The 18965-nt window shown below is 38.3% G+C and overlaps 1 protein-coding gene across 3 annotated transcripts in view; it reads right to left on the bottom strand.

The window, feature by feature from the left end:
• Window positions 1–18965, bottom strand: part of FNDC3A (fibronectin type III domain containing 3A) — a 231643-nt gene that overhangs the window by 86626 nt on the left and 126052 nt on the right. For 2 of the 3 annotated variants that reach the window (XM_003270084.4, XM_012506966.2), the window contains exon 4: window positions 2769–2845. In XM_003270084.4, coding sequence (XP_003270132.1) covers window positions 2769–2845 — 77 coding nt within the window. Of the gene's footprint in view, window positions 1–2768; window positions 2846–7086; window positions 7203–18965 lie in introns of those variants that run through there. The other variant, XM_003270085.4, reaches the window with a different exon arrangement.

Genomic DNA, 18965 nt, shown 5'->3' with positions numbered 1-18965 from the left:
ATATAATTATATTAGGTGATATGTATTATAACCAAGAAGTGGTTCAGTAACATGATCTAGGCCCTCAAGGATGGGTAGAATTTTAAAAGGCAGAAATGGAGAAATGAATAACATTCCTTAGATAACAGCACTAAGGAAACACCAAGTAAGCATGTGAGAAATGTTCGGCTACAAAAATGGACATAATTGGAAGTATCAAGAAAATGGTGCGAAGGCAAAACAGGACAGAAATGTGTAAAGCCTTAAATGTCAAGAAATCTAGACTTCATTGAGTGGACAAGCCGGCTACAGGCTCTTTATGACCAAAGAAGTGCTATAGGAAGATTATCTCTGTGGCTTTTGGTCTAAAGATATAGAACCTCAACTCGGATGATTATCTAATTTACAAATATTTACTGAGCCCCTACTATATGACAGGCTATATACTCAGCATTGAGGATATAAACATGAGTAAGAGTCTTATATGATCTAGACTTCTTACTTCTTACCTCATTCCCTACTATTCTCCCTTGATGAATCAGTCCAGTCATACTGACCTCCTTGCTGTTCCCAGGCATGCTGTCATCTTAGGCCACTTCTGTCCAGAATCCTCTTTTCTCAGATAGATGCATAGTTAACCCCCACCTGTCCTTCAAGACTTGGCTCAAATCTTACCTGCCCAATGAGGCCTATTCCGACCACTGTATTGTAAAATATAACCAGCTCTAACATATTGTAGAATTTTTTTTTTTTTTTTTTTTTTTGAGACGGAGTCTCACTCTGTCTCCCAGGCTGGAGTGCAGTGGTGTGATCTCGGCTCACTGCAACCTCCGCCTCCCAGGTTCAAGCGATTCTCCTGCTTTAGCCTCCCTAGTAGCTGGGATTGCAGGCACCTGCTACCATGACCAGCTAATTTTTGTATTTTTTGTAGAGACAGGGTTTCACCAGGCTGGTCTCGAACTCCTGACCTCAGGTTATCCACCCGCCTTGGCCTCCCAAAGTGCTGGGATTACAGGCGTGAGCCACCATGCCCAGCAAACATTATAGAGTTTATCCACTTTTTATTTGCCTCTCCCCATAAGAATATAAACCACAGAGCGGCAAGAGTCTTTGCCTCTTTCAGTCATGGACATATTCCAAGCACTCAAGAGTGCCTGACATATATAAACACTCAATACATATTTGTGGAACACTGTTGAATATAGGAACTATCAGAATTCATAATCTCAGGAAAGAGAATTACACAGTTTCATAAGTTTATGAAAAGAGGAATATATGTATTAATAATATGCCATGAAAGCCCAAAGGGAGAAACACCTGGAAAGGCTCAGGGAAAACTGCTTTCAGAGCTCAAGATGAAGTGACATGAAAAGGGTAGGAGTTTGCCACAAAAAATAAAACGAGAAGGTACTGTAAGATGAGAGAACAGCAAATAACCTATAAGTGCACTGAAAGAACTTGTCTTAATCATCTTTTTATCACTAGCTCCCAATACAGAGCTCAGTATGTGGTGCCACTAAATAAATCATGAACTGAACTATGCTAGAGAACAGTCTTCATGTAAGAGAACAAGATCTGAGAAGGTGCAACAGAGAAGTAGAAAAAAAAAAATCAGGGCAGCATGATGTCAAGGAAATCTGCAGTAAATCTTATCAGTGGTACCAAATTTTTAGAGGTCAAAGAGGACCAGGCTGGAAAGCAGGACTTTGGATTTGGTACACAGTGGAAGGCAGTTTTAGTAGAGTAATATAGACAGAATGCAGACTATATTAAGGAGTCAGTGTGCTAAACAAAAGTAGAGATAGTAGAGACTATTCTGAAAAGCTTACAAGGTCATTTCAGTACGTGATCTCATCTCATAATGAAGGCCCTGAGACTGAAGGAAGTTGATTTGCCCAAGACCATGCAGCCAGCAAAGGTTTGAAATAAGATATGGATTCAGCTTTTCTGACTCTAAATCTCATTGCATTCTCTCCTTCCCAGCACGCTCTTCTTTTGCTGTCGTTCATGTGATGGTATGCTTCACAGAGTGTGCAGAAAATCCACCCCAATATCCCACCATCAATATTCTGGCATAATCAGGGAGGAAGCAACAGAGGGCCTGAAGAAAACTTCAAGTGTAAATTCAATGCTAGGGAGAGAAAATGATTATTTCCCAAAATAGATTGAGGCAACGAGTGCAGACTATACGAAATCTCAGTAGTGGAAGACATTGAACACCTGCAGATTTTACAGTTTAATTCAGTTTGCCTGTGTTCATAAATTACTACACTTTAAGGTCAGAACTTCCCAGTCATTGTGCATAAAAGGTTACAGGTGTATGGAGACACTGATTCCCCTCATCCCTCAGGGTTGCTAAACTTTTTTCTATGAACACAATATGCCATACAATTATCATCAGTGTCTGAGATTCATTGTATGAATAAAGTTGGAAGCATTGTCTTGGGTTACATCTAAGCAAATTCCTAAATTTAAAAATGTCAGTGTAGGCACCTTTACAACCTAAAATATTATTTTTATTTAGTCATATATTTAGGGAGATAAAACTCTAGAATGAATTTTCTTTTGTGACTTAATACCCAAAGACAAGGACAAATAATGAGTGCTGCCAATAAAAATTTTTCTTCCTTTCTAAATGTACTAAAATACTTGAAATAGATTTATGATAGACACACAACACTTGGTAAGCCTCAGTAATTAAATGGTTTTTTTAATCAAAATCAAAGTCAAAGAGAATAACAATATCACTATTATATAAATACGAAAAGAAAAATAGCATAAAAACATACCTGTGGGGCATATCCAGGAGGCACATAGATAGGAGGCACAGAACCATTTGGGGACATCATTGGAACCTGAGCAGGACCTGAATGGGTCACAGAAATGATGTATTAACCCATGATTGCTTATCGGGCTAAAGTTGAAAACAATTTGAATTACATTTTGAATACTTCATCTAAACACTCAAGCCAACAGTAACTACATTTTTATAAAAAGAAATTCAGATGATTGACTTGTTATAAAAATTTATCTTGTCAAGTGCACAAATTACCCTTTACCTACATTTGTGTTTCTTAAAGTTGCCGGGGTAGGGGTGGTGGGGGGGAGGTTGGAGGGCTTTTTAAAACAGATTAACAGGCTTTCCTAGAGATTCTTAGTCAATGGGGTCTTGAATCATTATATTCACTTTACAAATATCCCAGGTGACTCTTATAATAGTGTAAGTTTAGAAACATTGACCTAGAGAAAAATCAAACTAAACTCTGCATATAAAATCAATAAAAAATACAAAAGGCAAAATTTTGAAAAGTAACAGGGACAAAATAAAAAAGCAAGAGTGAAAAGCAGCAAGAGGAAGAACAGTTAGAAATTTGGAACTTGCTTTGTTAGGGTTAAAACACTTGTGTAATGTGTGACTCATGTCTATGGGGGCTTAAGAACAAAGAAAAATGCCACACGTGTATTTACTAAAGGAAAAAAAAATTTTTTTTTTGTTTCTCACACTAAAAAGTTCTAAAAAATAAAATTCAGCTTCTCTCATTCCACACTTCCTTTCACTTTTATAGTGTTAGGTTTTCCAATTAACTTTTATAACTATTATCTCTAGTTTACCTTCTCTTTTAACGTTTCTGGGAACAAAAGAAGCATTTGGAGGTGTGTTTTTGTTCTTTCTAGGAACTAAAATCTTAGTTGCTTTATGTAACTTTTAAAAAAGTCTCTTACCCCCCTTCAGTTCCTTTCTTCCTGTAACTTTACACTGCAGTGTCCCCTCATGCCCACCGGTTTTTTATAACCTGAAATGAAACCTTTTCAAAGAAATTACTTATTTCTAAGGGAATAAGAACAAAGGTCTGATGAGGAATGTAAAGGGGGAAGGATCTCTTTTATATGCAGAATTATAATCTACCATTATATAATGGCACTCAGGTATAAAAGAAATGAAGGAGGAAAAGCTTAATTGTAGGGTAGAAAACAAGTAACTCTGTTAATATTATACATACTTCAGAAAACCAGAATAAAGGGCATGGAGGTCACAGCAAATCCGGATTACAGCCATTCTGCCCTTTCTAGGGAAGGCAAGGGGTGAGGACAGAACCACACAGTGGTGATGAAATTAGGGCTAGGGAGATGAGAGAGCTAGGGAAGAGAAAAGAGAATACAAAAGAAAGGGGGTGTAAGAGGGAAAATACTAAACAGGGGTAAGGAAAGTGGGGAAAGTGGAGAAAAAAAGGGGGAAGCAAGCAAGGAGAGGAGAAAGGTAAGAGGGGAGAGAAGGAGAGAGGTGAGAGGTAAGAGAAGAAAAGGGAGGGATAAGGAAGAGGACAAGAGGCAGTAAAGGAGAGTGAAGAGAAGACAAGAAGGGAGGGAGAGGAGAAAACAGAAGGGTAAGGGGGAGGAGGAATGATGTGGAGAAATGGGAGAAAGGGGGAGGGGAGGGAGGACAGAAGAGGTGGGGAGGGGAACAGAAAGTAGGGATAAGACTGAAGTGGTTGAGAGAAAGTAAGAAGTGTTTGTGTAGAACACTAAATTACACTATGTAATATCTGGCTGTGAAAAGAACTTTTCAATAAGATACTCTTCCCATCCAAAACAAGACCACCACCAAACACACGAAGTTTTCCAGAATATTATCTTAATTATATATAGCTAATACTAACTTACTATGTGCCAGGCCTTTTACATATTTTTTCTCCTCATAATCATTCTATCAGGTAAATATTATCATCATCATCAGCTCCATTTTCTAGATGGGGAAACTGAGACACAGAGAGGTTAAGCTCCCCAAGTGGTAGAAGTGGGATTCAAAACCAGGTAGCTTTATTTCTAAGGACATATTCTTACCACATTTTTAGTAAACATTAAAATACTATGCGGTATTGGCAACTGATGTAATCTGAGGCTTAAGAACACTGCTCTAAAGCCTCTAAGGAAAATTAAGGCCTTTGTTGTCTTTACATCCTTAAAAACATGAGAGAAAGAATAAAATTTTCTTAAGTTTAAGCAAACATTACCTATTAATTTACTGAATAAAACTTGTAAGCTGCTTTATACCTCTAGGTAGAAAAGCTTCATGCAAAACTCACCTTTTAGCTCCTATATTCTAGACTCAAGAGAAATGAGAACTGTTTTAAACTAATGCTGGCTTACTTCCATTAGCTAATTTATGTAAAACTACAGTAAACTAACTTCTTGAATCCTTACAGGTGGCTTAGGTATTACTTACAATATGTGAAATTCAGCTGCGAACCTGACAAGAGAATTCACTGAAAATCATATTTTGTAATCTTAATAAAGGCCATTAGCATTGCACTTTTACTGTGGGTCCTTTTATATGCTGTCAAATTTAATCCTTACATCAAGTCATTAGAATAGGTGTTTTTCTTATGCCATCAGAATAATAAGTTATTGCTAATTACATTTAAAATAGTAAAATCACACAATTGCTTCAAGTTGCCCTCCTTTTACCAGAAATATGTATATGTAGTTACAATTCAAACCATTTTATACCTTGATAGCCGCTAAAATAGTTTATAATTTGGTAATACAAAATTCTACTTTGTTTTTTAATTATATCTAAGTGTGATGCTGAAAACATAAATGTAATCTAAAATAAACCAGAAGTAAATATATTACTAGATGTAGTCCAGGAAAAAGACTGATTAACTTACTTCTTTACGAAGTAATCCTTTCACTCTAGCAAGTAATTTTTTTTTTTTTATCCTGAGGCAGAAATGGTACATGGCTAGATTTTTTTTTTTTTTTTTTTTTTTTTTTTTTTTTTTTTTTTTTTTTTTTGAGACGGAGTTTCACTCTGTTGCCTAGGCTGGAGTGCAGTGGCACTGTCTCAGCTCAATGCAACCTCTTCCTCCTGGGTTCAAGCGATTCTCCTGCTTCAGCCTCCCGAGTAGCTGGGATTACATGCATGTGCCACCAAGCCCGGCTAATTTTTGTATTTTTAGTAGAGACGGGGTTTCCCCATGTTGGCCAGGCTGGTCTTGAATTCCTGACCTCAGGTGATCCACCTGCCACAGGGTCCCAAAGTGCCAGGATTACAGGTGTGAGCCACCATGTCTGGCCAGATTTTTTTTTTAAAAGACAATTTATCGGTACCATATTTAATGCCTAAAATATTGTTGTGAAGTAACATTCAAAACTGAATGCAAACCCCTATTGTATAAACATAATAAATACAAGTATCAATGTTTAGAACTACAACGTTTACAGCATCTCATGTCTGTTGTTATTCCTGTGTCTATAGTAGCAAAACCTTAAAGCCTTGCATATTTAATGATGTAAATGTTTGATTAGCTCCTTAGTTCCAACAATACTTTTTAATTTAGAAAGTAACAGAAAATTAACTACAAACTGACTTAAATTTGTATGCAATGAGGGAGATTTTGTCCCAAGGAATAAACTCAGATCCTATTGTCAAATGTATACCTGGCACAAGAATAGCAATACCTGAACAACTGTGCATACACTTAGCAGCTCCTTTATAATCTATGTGATTTCAGCATGATTTACCCCAATCATGGAACTATTAAGGATACATTTCCTATTTCAAAAACCTGCAGAAGAGTAAACAATTCTAACCAATTGTCTTAAATTTGAGAAGCTCCCCACCCCAGCTTCTTAAAAAGTGCCATCACTGACTTAAAGATATTTCATCTAGTATAACTTAAATTCTTCTTCATCTTTCCTTGTTAATATACATTCATATTTAAGAGTTTTTTTAAAAATAAAATTACAAATTTGTCCAGGAGTTTTAATTCTTAAAATGCAACGTGCTGCTGCTGTGCTACATATTCTCTATAAGCCAGCGTTCACAATGGCTTCCAAATAATCTGATGCCAATTTTCAGATTTTAGCTCTAGAAGAAAAACCTAGTAAAATAAAGATCCTAGAATGGAATATTCTGTGGAATACAAAATTACAAAATAACTCTACATAGTCTAACCTTTTTGTAACTACATGGCAACAATTTAAAATATTTTATAGCGATGATATTTAGCGTCTATTTTTAAAAACACACGGCACGACTTTAGATTAATACAATGCTTTCTGTCTTAAAATAAAAGCAGAATGTTCGAAAACAGCAAATCTTACCACTCATTTTGTTTTTACAGTAGCAGCAGAGAACAAGAAAATCCAACAAGGAAACAGCGCAGTACACGTTAACAGCTTTAATTGGAGAACGGCTTTTTTTTTTTTTTTTTTTTTGCAGGGCTGTAAGAGGAAAAGATCCTTTGACCGAGACACGTGATAGTCATCACGTGACCTGCAGTGACCCAGGAAAGGGGAAGGGGAAAAAAAAAGCAAACATTCCCGCTTGCAGCATTTCTGATACAGGAAAAAAAAAAATCATTAAATGATTTCTACTGCTGCTGCCCTGAATTTGACCATCTTTCAGACTTCCTTATGAACCAATTCAAAAGCTTTTCAGAAACATATATTTGATGTAAAATGATTCTCTTTGTGTTCACTTCAGTAACACTACAGGTGCTATCTTCTAATTTTTTACTCATGCAGCCTGCCACTAATTTTCATTTAAAAATTTGAGATAGTATTAATTTAAAAGATTCAGTCTGAAATGTCATTGTATAACATAATTCTCCATACTCAATCCTTAAGGAATATCCACAATACACAAATAATTGTGTACAGAATATAGGTTTGATAGACGTGTCTCAAAGGTGGGATTTCAGGCTGTTATTTGCCTCTTTAGAGAATAAAGACTACCACTTTCATTATTGGTTTTATTTTCTTTGATTTTTTTTTAATTTAAGATTTAAAGCACAGGTGCTCAGTAGATGGCATTCTTACTCATATCCATGAATCTGAAAAGACAGCCTCAGGTGCAGGTTCAGAGTTCTCTATCCAAGAACAAGTAGAGACCAGAAAGGAGACCAAAGATGTCCAGTTACAACAGGAAAGAAGAATAAGAACTTTTGGAGATCTTTTATTACTTTATGGTGCTATGTAACTTCAGAGGAAATTTATTAACAGCTAACAAAAATATACAGGTAATGATAATGACAGTGGTTTGTAACAAGTTGTACGGTGGAAAGAGTGAATTTTGGTATTAAAAGATACATTTTAATAACAGCTTCAGTATTTATTAGCAAGGCAATTTACTGCTCTTCTCTGAGGTTTTAGCGTATTTCAGTGACGAGGTTAATCAACATCATAGCATTGTTGTGAGAATGAAATTAAATAAATTTAAAGTATCAAGTATATTGGTTGATGATACTCAGTAAATAATAGTTATAATATGTAAAAGTATGATCACCATGTTTTCAAAAATAACCGCATAGTGCAGAGTATGTACTTGGCATCATTTGGAGTGTTTTACTTGCGTTAACTCACTTAATCCTAACAAGTGAAGTGAGCATCATTTCCAGATAAGAAAACTGAAGCAGAGTAACTTGCCAAGGGCACAAAGTGAGGCAAAGGCAGGATTATCTAATAATAAGGCTATACTTTTCAAAAAGTGTAAACTATGTTCAAAGGCCCCATCTCACACAAAGGTGGAAAATAACTGGCAAAGGATAACCTAGAGAAATAGATCTCAATAAATATATGCAACACACCCCAGAGGAGATAAGACAGTAAGGGCCTATTTTTACAAGTGGGGAAAGGTAATTGTTAACTTCAAAATTCCTATGAAAAGGCAGGGTTGCCCTGAAAAACGAGACCAAAGGGCAAGGAGTCTCCTGGTCTCAACAGAATGTACTCATATACGTTAGACCCCGCCCCCCTGTAAATCCGACCGTGTCTCTGATCTTCAGCCCCTAAACAAAAAGCAAGCCTCTGCAGTCCACCTTATTTTGGCTCACATTTGCACACAGCTGTATTTCTATTTCTTGACTATTTAACTTATCATCTCCTTTCAATCCTTTTCCATTATGCTCACTAGAAAGTTTTTTTTTTTCCATTATAGATAAATTCTCCTATATCCTCAACCTTTTTACAGAACACTTTTTCTTGTGCTGCCTTGAAATGAAGCCTGGATGTCCTGTAGAACACTTTCCCCAGCATGCCCCAGGAGCAGAGACTTCCTATCCTCTCCTGAAGCAGTGTTGGTAGTCTGCAGACACTCCAAGGCCGCTTCCCTTCACCACTGTTGTTCCCATTTCATGCTAAAGTTCCTTCTTCCTTGAGATCACGGCATATGTGCATACAACCCTCTACCCCTTCTCAATGCTTTAAGGCCGAATCCTCATTTATTGAGAACTTTGGCGCTGTGTTCAATTTTGTTCTCTATTCCCACTCTTGTCCATCAGCATGACTTTAATGTCCAAAATCTAGGCTTAAAATTCCTTGAACTTGTGTCTTTCATTCTATTTTTAGTAACCCATGTTCAAAGATACATCCTCGAACTTATTACTTAGAACTCCACTATCTCATCTTTGAAATATCAAACTTTCACGTGGCCATCATATCTTTCTTTCATCTCTCCAGTTCTCTTTCTTCTACACTTGTTCTTCATAGTGATCTCCCTTTTCTCCTGATCCAACACTGCCTTCATAGCCTGATTTCCTTTCCCATCCATGTCTTCCTTTGACTTCCCCATCTCCTGAAAATCTCCAAGTTCAATCAGTCTTCTCTTACACTTGAGCTGTAGAAATCAAGCGGTACTCAGACTGGCATGTTTATAAATTTAGTAGCTTCAGCCTTAACTCAGCTGTCAGCACTGCTCAGGAATCCTTTCATGAATCTTTCCCTGCTCAATCACTTACACTGTTTTCTAGGGTGATTATCAGAGATTCTCGTTACGCTTTAAGAGCCCTCCCAAACCTGACTTCAACCGTATCTCGAAATTGAACTCTTCACATTATTTGACATGAAACTGAACTCTTGATGTTATGGAATTGAACTCAATGTTACATACAAACTTTTCTCAGTCCTTTCCTCTGTTTGCAGAAGAAGCATTGTTCCTTCACTAGATCAAAGGTATCTTTCCTCTTCTTTTTTTTTTTATCATTATACTTTAGGTTTTAGGGTACATGTGCACAATGAGCAGGTTTGTTACATATGTATCCATGTGCCATGTTGTTTTGCTGCACCCATTAGCTCGTCATTTAGCATTAGGTATATCTCCTAATGCTGTCCCTCTCCCCTCCCGCCACCCACAACAGTCCCCAGAGTGTGATGTTCCCCTTCCTGTGTCCATGAGTTCTCATTGTTCAATTCCCACCTATGAGTGAGAACATGCGGTGTTTGGTTTTTTGTCCTTGCGATAGTTTACTGAGAATGATGGTTTCCAGTTTCATCCATGTCCCTACAAAGGACATGAACTCATCATTTTTTATGGCTGCATAGTATTCCATGGTGTATATGTGCCACATTTTCTTAATCCAGTCTATCGTTGTTGGACATTTGGGTTGGTTCCAACTCTTTGCTACTGTGAATAGTGCCGCAATAAACATACGTGTGCATGTGTCTTTATAGCAGCATGATTTATAGTCCTTTGGGTATATACCCAGTAATGGGATGGCTGGGTCAAATGGTATTTCTAGTTCTAGATGCCTGAGGAATTGCTGACTTCCACAATGGTTGAACTAGTTTACAGTCCCACCAACAGTGTAAAAGTTTTCCTATTTCTCCACACCCTCTCCAGCACCTGTTGTTTCCTGATTTTTTAATGATGGCCATTCTAACTGGTGTGAGATGGTATCTCATTGTGGTTTTGATTTGCATTTCTCTGATGGCCAGTGATGATGAGCATTTTTTCATGTGTTTTTTGGCTGCATAAATGTCTTCTTTTGAGAAGTGTCTGTTCATGTCCTTTGCCCACTTTTTGATGGGGTTGTTTATTTTTTTCTTGTAAATTTGTTTGAGTTCATTGTAGATTCTGGATATTAGCCCTTTGTCAGACGAGTAGGTTGCAAAAATTTTCTCCCATTCTGTAGGTTGCCTGTTCACTCTGATGGTAGTTTCTTTTGCTGTGCAGAAGCTCTTTAGTTTAATTAGATCCCATTTGTCAATTTTGGCTTTTGTTGCCATTGCTTTTGGTGTTTTAGACATGAAGTCCTTGCCCACGCCTATGTCCTGAATGGTATTGCCTAGGTTTTCTTGTAGGGTTTTAAGTCTAACATCTAACTCTTTAATCCATCTTGAATTAATTTTTGTATAAGGTGTAAGGAAAGGATCCAGTTTCAGCTTTCTACATATGGCTAGTCAGTTTTCCCAGCACCATTTATTAAATAGGGAATCCTTTCCACATTGATGGTTTTTGTCAGGTTTGTCAAAGATCAGACAGTTGTAGATACGTGGCATCATTTCTGAGGGCTCTGTTCTGTTCCATTGATCTATATCTCTGTTGTGGTACCAGTACCATGCTGTTTTGGTTACTGTAGGCTTGTAGTATAGTTTGAAGTTGGGTAGCGTGATGCCTCCAGCTTTGTTCTTTTGGCTTAGGATTGACTTGGCGATGCGGGCTCTTTTTTGGTTCCATATGAACTTTAAAGTAGTTTTTTCCAATTCTGTGAAGAAAGTCATTGGTAGCTTGATGGGGATGGCATTGAATCTATAAATTACCTTGGGCAGTATGGCCATTTTCACGATATTGATTCTTCCAACCCATGAGCATGGAATGTTCTTCCATTTGTTTGTATCCTCTTTTATTTCATTGAGCAGTGGTTTGTAGTTCTCCTTGAAGAGGTCCTTCACATCCCTTGTAAGGTGGATTCCTAGGTATTTTATTCTCTTTGAAGCAATTGTGAATGGGAGTTTACTCATGATTTGACTCTCTGTTTGTTTGTGATTGGTGTATAAGAATGCTTGTGATTTTTGTACATTGATTTTGTATCCTGAGACTTTGCTGAAGTTGCTAATCAGCTTAAGGAGATTTTGGGCTGAGACAATGGGGTTTTCTAGATATACAATCATGTCATCTGCAAACAGGGACAATTTGACTTCCTCTTTTCCTAACTGAATATCCTTTATTTCCTTCTCCTGCATGATTGCCCTGGCCAGAACTTCCAGCACTATGTTGAATAGGAGTGGTGAGAGAGGGCATCCCTGTCTTGTGCCAGTTTTCAAAGGGAATGCTTCCAGGTTTTGCCCATTCAGTATGATATTGGCTGTGGGTTTGTCATAGATAGCTCTTATTATTTTGAGATACGTCCCATCAATACCTAATTTATTGAGAGTTTTTAGCATGAAGGGTTGTTGAATTTTGTCAAAGGCCTTTTCTGCATCTATTGAGATAATCATGTGGTTTTTGTCTTTGGTTCTGTTTATATGCTGGATTACATTTATTGATTTGCGTATGTTGAACTAGCCTTGCATCCCAGGGATGAAGCCCACTTGAACATGGTGTATAAGCTTTTTGATGTGCTGCTGGATTCGGTTTGCCAGTATTTTATTGAGGATTTTTGCATCAATGTTCATCAAGGATATTGGTCTGAAATTCTCTTTTTTGGTTATGTCTCTGCCAGGCTTTGGTATCAGGACGATGCTGGCCTCATAAAATGTGTTAGGGAGGATTCCCTCTTTTTCTATCGATTGGAATAGTTTCAGAAGGAATGGTACCAGTTCCTCCTTGTACCTCTGGTAGAATTCGGCTGTGAATCCATCAGGTCCTGGACTCTTTTTGGTTGGTAAGCTATTGATTATTGCCACAATTTCAGAGCCTGTTATTGGTCTATTCAGAGATTCAACTTCTTCCTGGTTTAGTCTTGGGAGGGTGTATTTGTTGAGGAGTTTATCCATTTCTTCTAGATTTTCTAGTTTATTTGCATAGAGGTGTTTGTAGTATTCTCTGATGGTAGACTGTATTTCTGCGGGATCGGTGGTGATATCCCCTTTGTCATTTTTTATTGCATCTATTTGATTCTTCTCTCTTTTCTTCTTTATTAGTCTTGCTAGCAGTCTATCAATTTTGTTGACCTTTTCAAAAAACCAGCTCCTGGATTCATTAATTTTTTGAAGGGTTTTTTGTGTCTCTATTTCCTTCAGTTCTGCTCTGATTTTAGTTATTTCTAGCCTTCTGCTAGCTTTTGAATGTGTTTGCTCTTGCTTTTCTAGTTCTTTTAATTGTGATGTTAGGGTGTCAATTTTGGATCTTTCCTGCTTTCTCTTGTGGGCATTTAGTGCTATAAATTTCCCTCTATGCACTGCTTTGAATGTGTCACAGAGATTCTGGTATGTTGTGTCTTTGTTCTCGTTGGTTTCAAAGAACATCTTTATTTCTGCCTTCATTTCATTATGTACCCAATAGTCATTCAGGAGCAGGTTGTTCAGTTTCCATGTAGTTGAGCAGTTTTGAGTGAGTTTCTTAATCCTGCATTCTAGTTTGATTGCACTGTGGTCTGAGAGACAGTTTGTTATAATTTCTGTTCTTTTACATTTGCTGAGGAGTGCTTTACTTCCAACTATGTGGTCAATTTTGGAATAGGTGTGGTGTGGTGCTGAAAAAAATGTATATTCTGTTGATTTGGGGTGGAGAGTTCTGTAGATGTTTATTAGGTCCACTTTGTGCAGAGCTGAGTTCAATTCCTGGATATCCTTGTTAACTTTCTGTCTCATTGATCTGTCTAATGTTGACAGTGGGGTGTTAAAATCTCCCATTATTATTGTGTGGGAGTTTAAGTCCCTTTGTAGGTTACTCAGGACTTGCTTTATGAATCTGGGTGCTCCTGTGTTGGGTGCATATATATTTAGGATAGTTAGCTCTTCTTGTTGAATTGATCCCTTTACCATTATGTAATGGCCTTCTTTGTCTCTTTTGATCTTTGTTGGTTTAAAGTCTATTTTCTCAGAGACTAGGATTGCAACCCCTGCCTTTTTTTGTTTTCCATTTGCTTGATAGATCTCCTCCATCCCTTTATTTTAAGTCTATGTGTGTCTCTGTACGTGAGATGGGTTTCCTGAATACAGCACACTGATGGGTCTTGACTCCTTATCCAGTTTGCCAGTCTGTGTCTTTTAATTGGAGCATTTAGCCCATTTACATTTAAAGTTAATATTGTTATGTGTGAATTTGATCCTGTCATTATGATGTTAGTTGGTTACTTTGCTCGTTAGTTGACGCAGTTTCTTCCTAGCCTCGATGGTCTTTACAATTTGGCATGTTTTTGCAGTGGCTGGTACCGGTTGTTCCTTTCCATGTTTAGTGCTTCCTTCAGGAGCTCTTTTAGGGCAGGCCTGGTGGTGACAAAATCTCTCAGCATTTGCTTGTCTGTAAAGTATTTTATTTCTCCTTCACTTATGAAGCTTAGTTTGGCTGGATATGAAATTCTGGGTTGAAAATTCTTTTCTTTAAAAATGTTGAGTATCGGCCCCCACTCTCTTCTGGCTTGTAGGGTTTCTCCCGAGAGATCAGCTGTTAGTCTGATGGGCTTCCCTTTGTGGGTAACCTGACCTTTCTCTCTGGCTGCCCTTAACATTTTTTCCTTCATTTCAACTTTGGTGAATCTGACAATTATGTGTCTTGGAGTTGCTCTTCTCGAGGAGTATCTTTGTGGCATTCTGCATATTTCCTGAATCTGAATGTTGGCCTGCCTTGCTAGATTGGGGAAGTTCTCCTGGATAATATCTTGCAGAGTATTTTCCAACTTGGTTCCATTCTCCCCATCATTTTCAGGTACACCAATCAGACGTAGGTTTGGTCTTTTCACATAGTCCCAAATTTCTTGGAGGCTTTGTTCGTTTCTTTTTATTCTTTTTTCTCTAAACTTCCCTTCTCACTTCATTTCATTCATTTCATCTTCCATCAGCGATACCCTTTCTTCCAGTTGATCTCATCGGCTACCGAGGCTTCTGCAATCTTCGCGTAGTTCTCGATACTCGGCTTTCAGCTCCATCAGCTCCTTTAAGCCCTTCTCTCCATTGGTTATTCTAGTTATCCATTCGTCTAATTTTTTTTCAAAGTTTTTAACTTCTTTGCTATTGTTTTGAATTTCCTCCTGTAGCTCGGAGTAGTTTGATCGTCTGAAGCCTTCTTCTCTCAACTCATCAAAGTCATCCTCCATCCAGCTTTGTTCCGTTGCTGGTGAGGAACTGCGTTCCTTTGGAGGAGGAGAGGTGCTCTGCTTTTGAGAGTTTCCAGTTTTTCTGCTCTGTTTTTTCCCCATCTTTGTGGTTTTATCTACTTTTGGTCTTTGATGACGGTGATGTACAGATGGGTTTTTGGTGTGGATGTCCTTTCTGTTTGTTAGTTTTCCTTCTACCAAACAGGACCCTCAGCTGCAGGTCTGTTGGAGTTTGCTAGAGGTCCACTCCAGACCCTGTTTGGCTAGGTGTCAGCAGCGGTGGCTGCAGAACAGCAGATTTTTGTGAGACCACAAATTCAGCTGTCTGATAGTTCCTCTGGAAGTTTTGTCTCAGAGGAGTACCTGGCCAAGTGAGGTGTCAGTCTGTCCCTACTAGGGGGTACCTCCCAGTTAGGCTGCTCAGGGGTCAGGGACCCACTTTAGGAGGCAGTCTGTCCGTTCTCAGATCTCCAGCTGCGTGCTGGGAGAACCACTACTCTCTTCAAAGCTGTCAGTCAGACAGGGACATTTAAGTCTGCAGAGGTTCCTGCTGAATTTTTGTTTGTCTGTGCCCTGCTCCCAGAGGTGGAGCCTACAGAGGCAGGCAGGCCTCCTTGAGCTGTGGTGGGCTCCACCCAGTTCGAGCTTCCTGGCTGCTTTGTTTACCTAAGCAAGCCTGGGCTATGGCGGGTGCCCCTCCCCCAGCCTCGCTGCCACCTTGCAGTTTGATCTCAGACTGCTGTGCTAGCAATCAGCGAGACTCCGTGGGCGTAGGACGCTCCGAGCCAGGTGCAGGACACAATCTCCTGGTGTGCCGTCTTCCAGGCCCGCTGGAAAAGCGCAGTATTAGGGTGGGACTGACCCGATTTTCCAGGTGCCGTCTGTTACCCCTTTCTTTGACTAGGAAAGGGAACTCCCTGACCCCTTGCGCTTCCCAAGTGAGGCAATGCCTCGCCCTGCTTCAGCTGGCGCACAGTGCACTGCACCGACTGTCCTGCACCCACTGTTTGGCACTCCCTAGTGAGGTGAACCCGGTACCTCAAACGGAAATGCAGAAATCACCCGTCTTCTGTGTCGCTCAGGCTGGGAGCTATAGACCGGAGTTGTTCCTATTCGGCCATCTTGGCTCCACCAACCTATCTTTCCTCTTTTACTCTTGATCTGATCCTCCACTTGGACTTCACTTCACTGGTCATTTCTGTCCTGTGAGGTATTTTTACCTTTTCCTTTGTTCAGTCTCTTTGAACCAGTGCATCTGTGCCCATAAATACGGTAAAGTTTCACACATAAACCATGCATATCATCCATCTCTCACTGACACTTTTTTTCTGCCCTGTCATACCATCCAGCTACCACTCTTTTCTCAAACTTCTCAAAATTAACAGTAACTCTATTTTCTAACATGACTCTATATAACTCTATTTTCTAACATAACTCTATATAACATTAACTCTATAACATGACTCTATTTTCTGACCTTACATTCACTTTCACATTTTAAATAAAATTTTGATTATGCAATATTTGATACATACAAAAGAAAATAGTGCAAGTCATTAAAGTGACTGTTTCAAATTCACCATCCAAGCCAAGAAACAGATCATACCAACACTGTTGCATCCATGTGCTCCTTCACCATCTAATCCATCACTCTGTGCCACTCATGTCTCCATTATCCTGAATTTTGAGTTTATTCTTACCTTTCTTTTAAAAATAATTTCCTACAAAAAAATCACATATATCCCTAAACAATATTATGATTTCTAGGACTTATCTATGTAGTTTCTTTCATATAGCTGTAGTTTCCTCATTTTCATTTATGTTTTTATGTAAATAACTATAATTTGTTTATTCTGTCATTAGCTTTTGGGCTCTTTACAGTTTCTGTTTTTTTTTTTTCTTTCATTCACTTAACAAACATATATAGATTATCTACAATGTGCCAGATACTGTTCTGGGCACTAGAGGAAGAAAATAATAACATGGTAAATAAGTAAATCATATTCAAGTAAATCACAAAGTATATTTGAAAGAGATAAATGCTATAAAATAAAAAAGAGAGGCTGGGTGTGCTGCTTCGCGCCTGTAATGCCAGCACTTTGGGAGGCTGAGGTGGGTCACTAGAGCCCAGGAGTTCAGGACTAGACTTGACAACATAGTGAGACCCCATCTCCACAAAAAATCTCAAAAACTGAGTTGGGTGTGGCAGTGCATGCCTGTGGTCCCAGTTATTTAGGAGGCTGAGGTGGGAATCTCGCTTGAGCCTAGGAAGCTGAGATAACAGCGAGCTGTGATCCTGCCACTGCACTCCAGCCTGGACAACAGAGTGAGACCCCATCTCAAAAGAAACAAATAAAACAGAGTAGGGTATAAAGGATTTTAAGTACTAAGATAGGCTAATGGTGAGGGGGAGATTGAACATTGCAATTTAAAAATACAGAGATCAGTTTAGGTTTCAATGAGAAGGTCACATTTGAACCAAGACTTGAAAGAAGTGTGGGAGTGGGCCATATGGATATCTGAGGAAGGAACATTCTACACAGAAGGAGCAACCAGTGTAAAGGCCCTAAGGGGGAACATGACTGGCATGTTTAAGACTCAACAAGGACACCACTGTCACCAGAGCAGCATGAGTGAAGGGGGAGAAAAGGAGTGAGGTTAGAGTGATTAAGAGGGAAATGAGTTACACTCTGTTAGGCCTTATAGGTCACTGTATGCTTTTACTTTGAGTAAAATAAGAGCCATTGCTGGATTTTAAAACATGATCTAAGTTATATTAAAAAAATTCATCTGACTTACACATATTGCTGGTAAGTATATGGTACAACCATTTTGCAAAACTGGCAATATCTACTAAAGTTGAACATATGCATACTCTATGATCTAGTAATTCTACTTTTAAGTATATGGGCAGTGGAAATGCTTACATATAACACCAACCAAAGATGTAATTTAGAACATTCACAGCAGTACTAATTTTAACAGCACAAAAGTGGATGAAGCATATCTGGGGATGATTAGGTGTTCAGATTTGGACATGTTATGTTAGAAATGTCTATTAGTCATCCAAATGGAGATTTCAACTAGCAGGCAGTTCATTTTACTATTCTGGAGTTCAAGGAAATACCTAGTCTAGAGATACAAATTCCAGAGTCTTTGGTAGATAGGCTTTAAATCCATGAGACTGGATGACATCAACAAAGGAATTAAAGTAGATAGAGAAGACAATCTAATCCTATCTCTTAGATAGAAGCATGGATCAGAACACTGCTGCTATCTCTATGTCTCTCAGCCCACATGTGCAAATGTTTCTTTAAGGTATGTACCTAAGAGAGGAAATGCTGTGTCTTAGGGTTTTGTGAACGTTAGTTTTTACAGGATAGTGCCACATAGTTTTCCCAAGTATATTAATTTATATTCCTACCAGCCAGGCATGTATAAGAAGTTCCACTGATTCACATTCTCTTCATTACTTGGTATTTAGATTTTTAAATTTTTGCCAGTCTCACTTTGATCTTATTTTGCATTACCCAGTCCATGTTTTCCACCTATTCTTCTACTGGGTAGTCTTTTTTAAAAAATAGATTGGGAAGAGTTTTTGTGTATTCTGGATACTAATTCCTTATGGTTACATTGGTTGCAAATACACTCTTCCTAGTTTATGACTTACATTTTTCATATATTTTATAATGTTCCAAAGTTCCTAATTGTAATGGAGTCAAATTTACTGATCATTTGATAGTTAGCATTTTGTGTGTTTGTACCCTAAAAAAACTTTCTCTACTCTGTAGTCATGAAGATACTCTCTATTTATTATTATTTTTAAGTTTATCCTTTCACATAAGTCTTTAAGTCTTCAAGAATTAATTTTGGGGTAAGGTATGAGAAAAGGATCTGATTCCATTTTAATCCAAATGGATAACCAACTGTCCCAGCATTGTTTCTTGCCCCCTATCCCCTAGGACATGTCTCTTACTTTTTGTGGGCACAACAATGAAATTAAAATTG

Source organism: Nomascus leucogenys, chromosome 5 (genome assembly GCF_006542625.1).
Source record: "Nomascus leucogenys isolate Asia chromosome 5, Asia_NLE_v1, whole genome shotgun sequence".
Taxonomy (NCBI): Eukaryota; Metazoa; Chordata; class Mammalia; order Primates; family Hylobatidae; genus Nomascus; species Nomascus leucogenys.
This window is presented reverse-complemented; position numbering and strand designations above follow the sequence as displayed.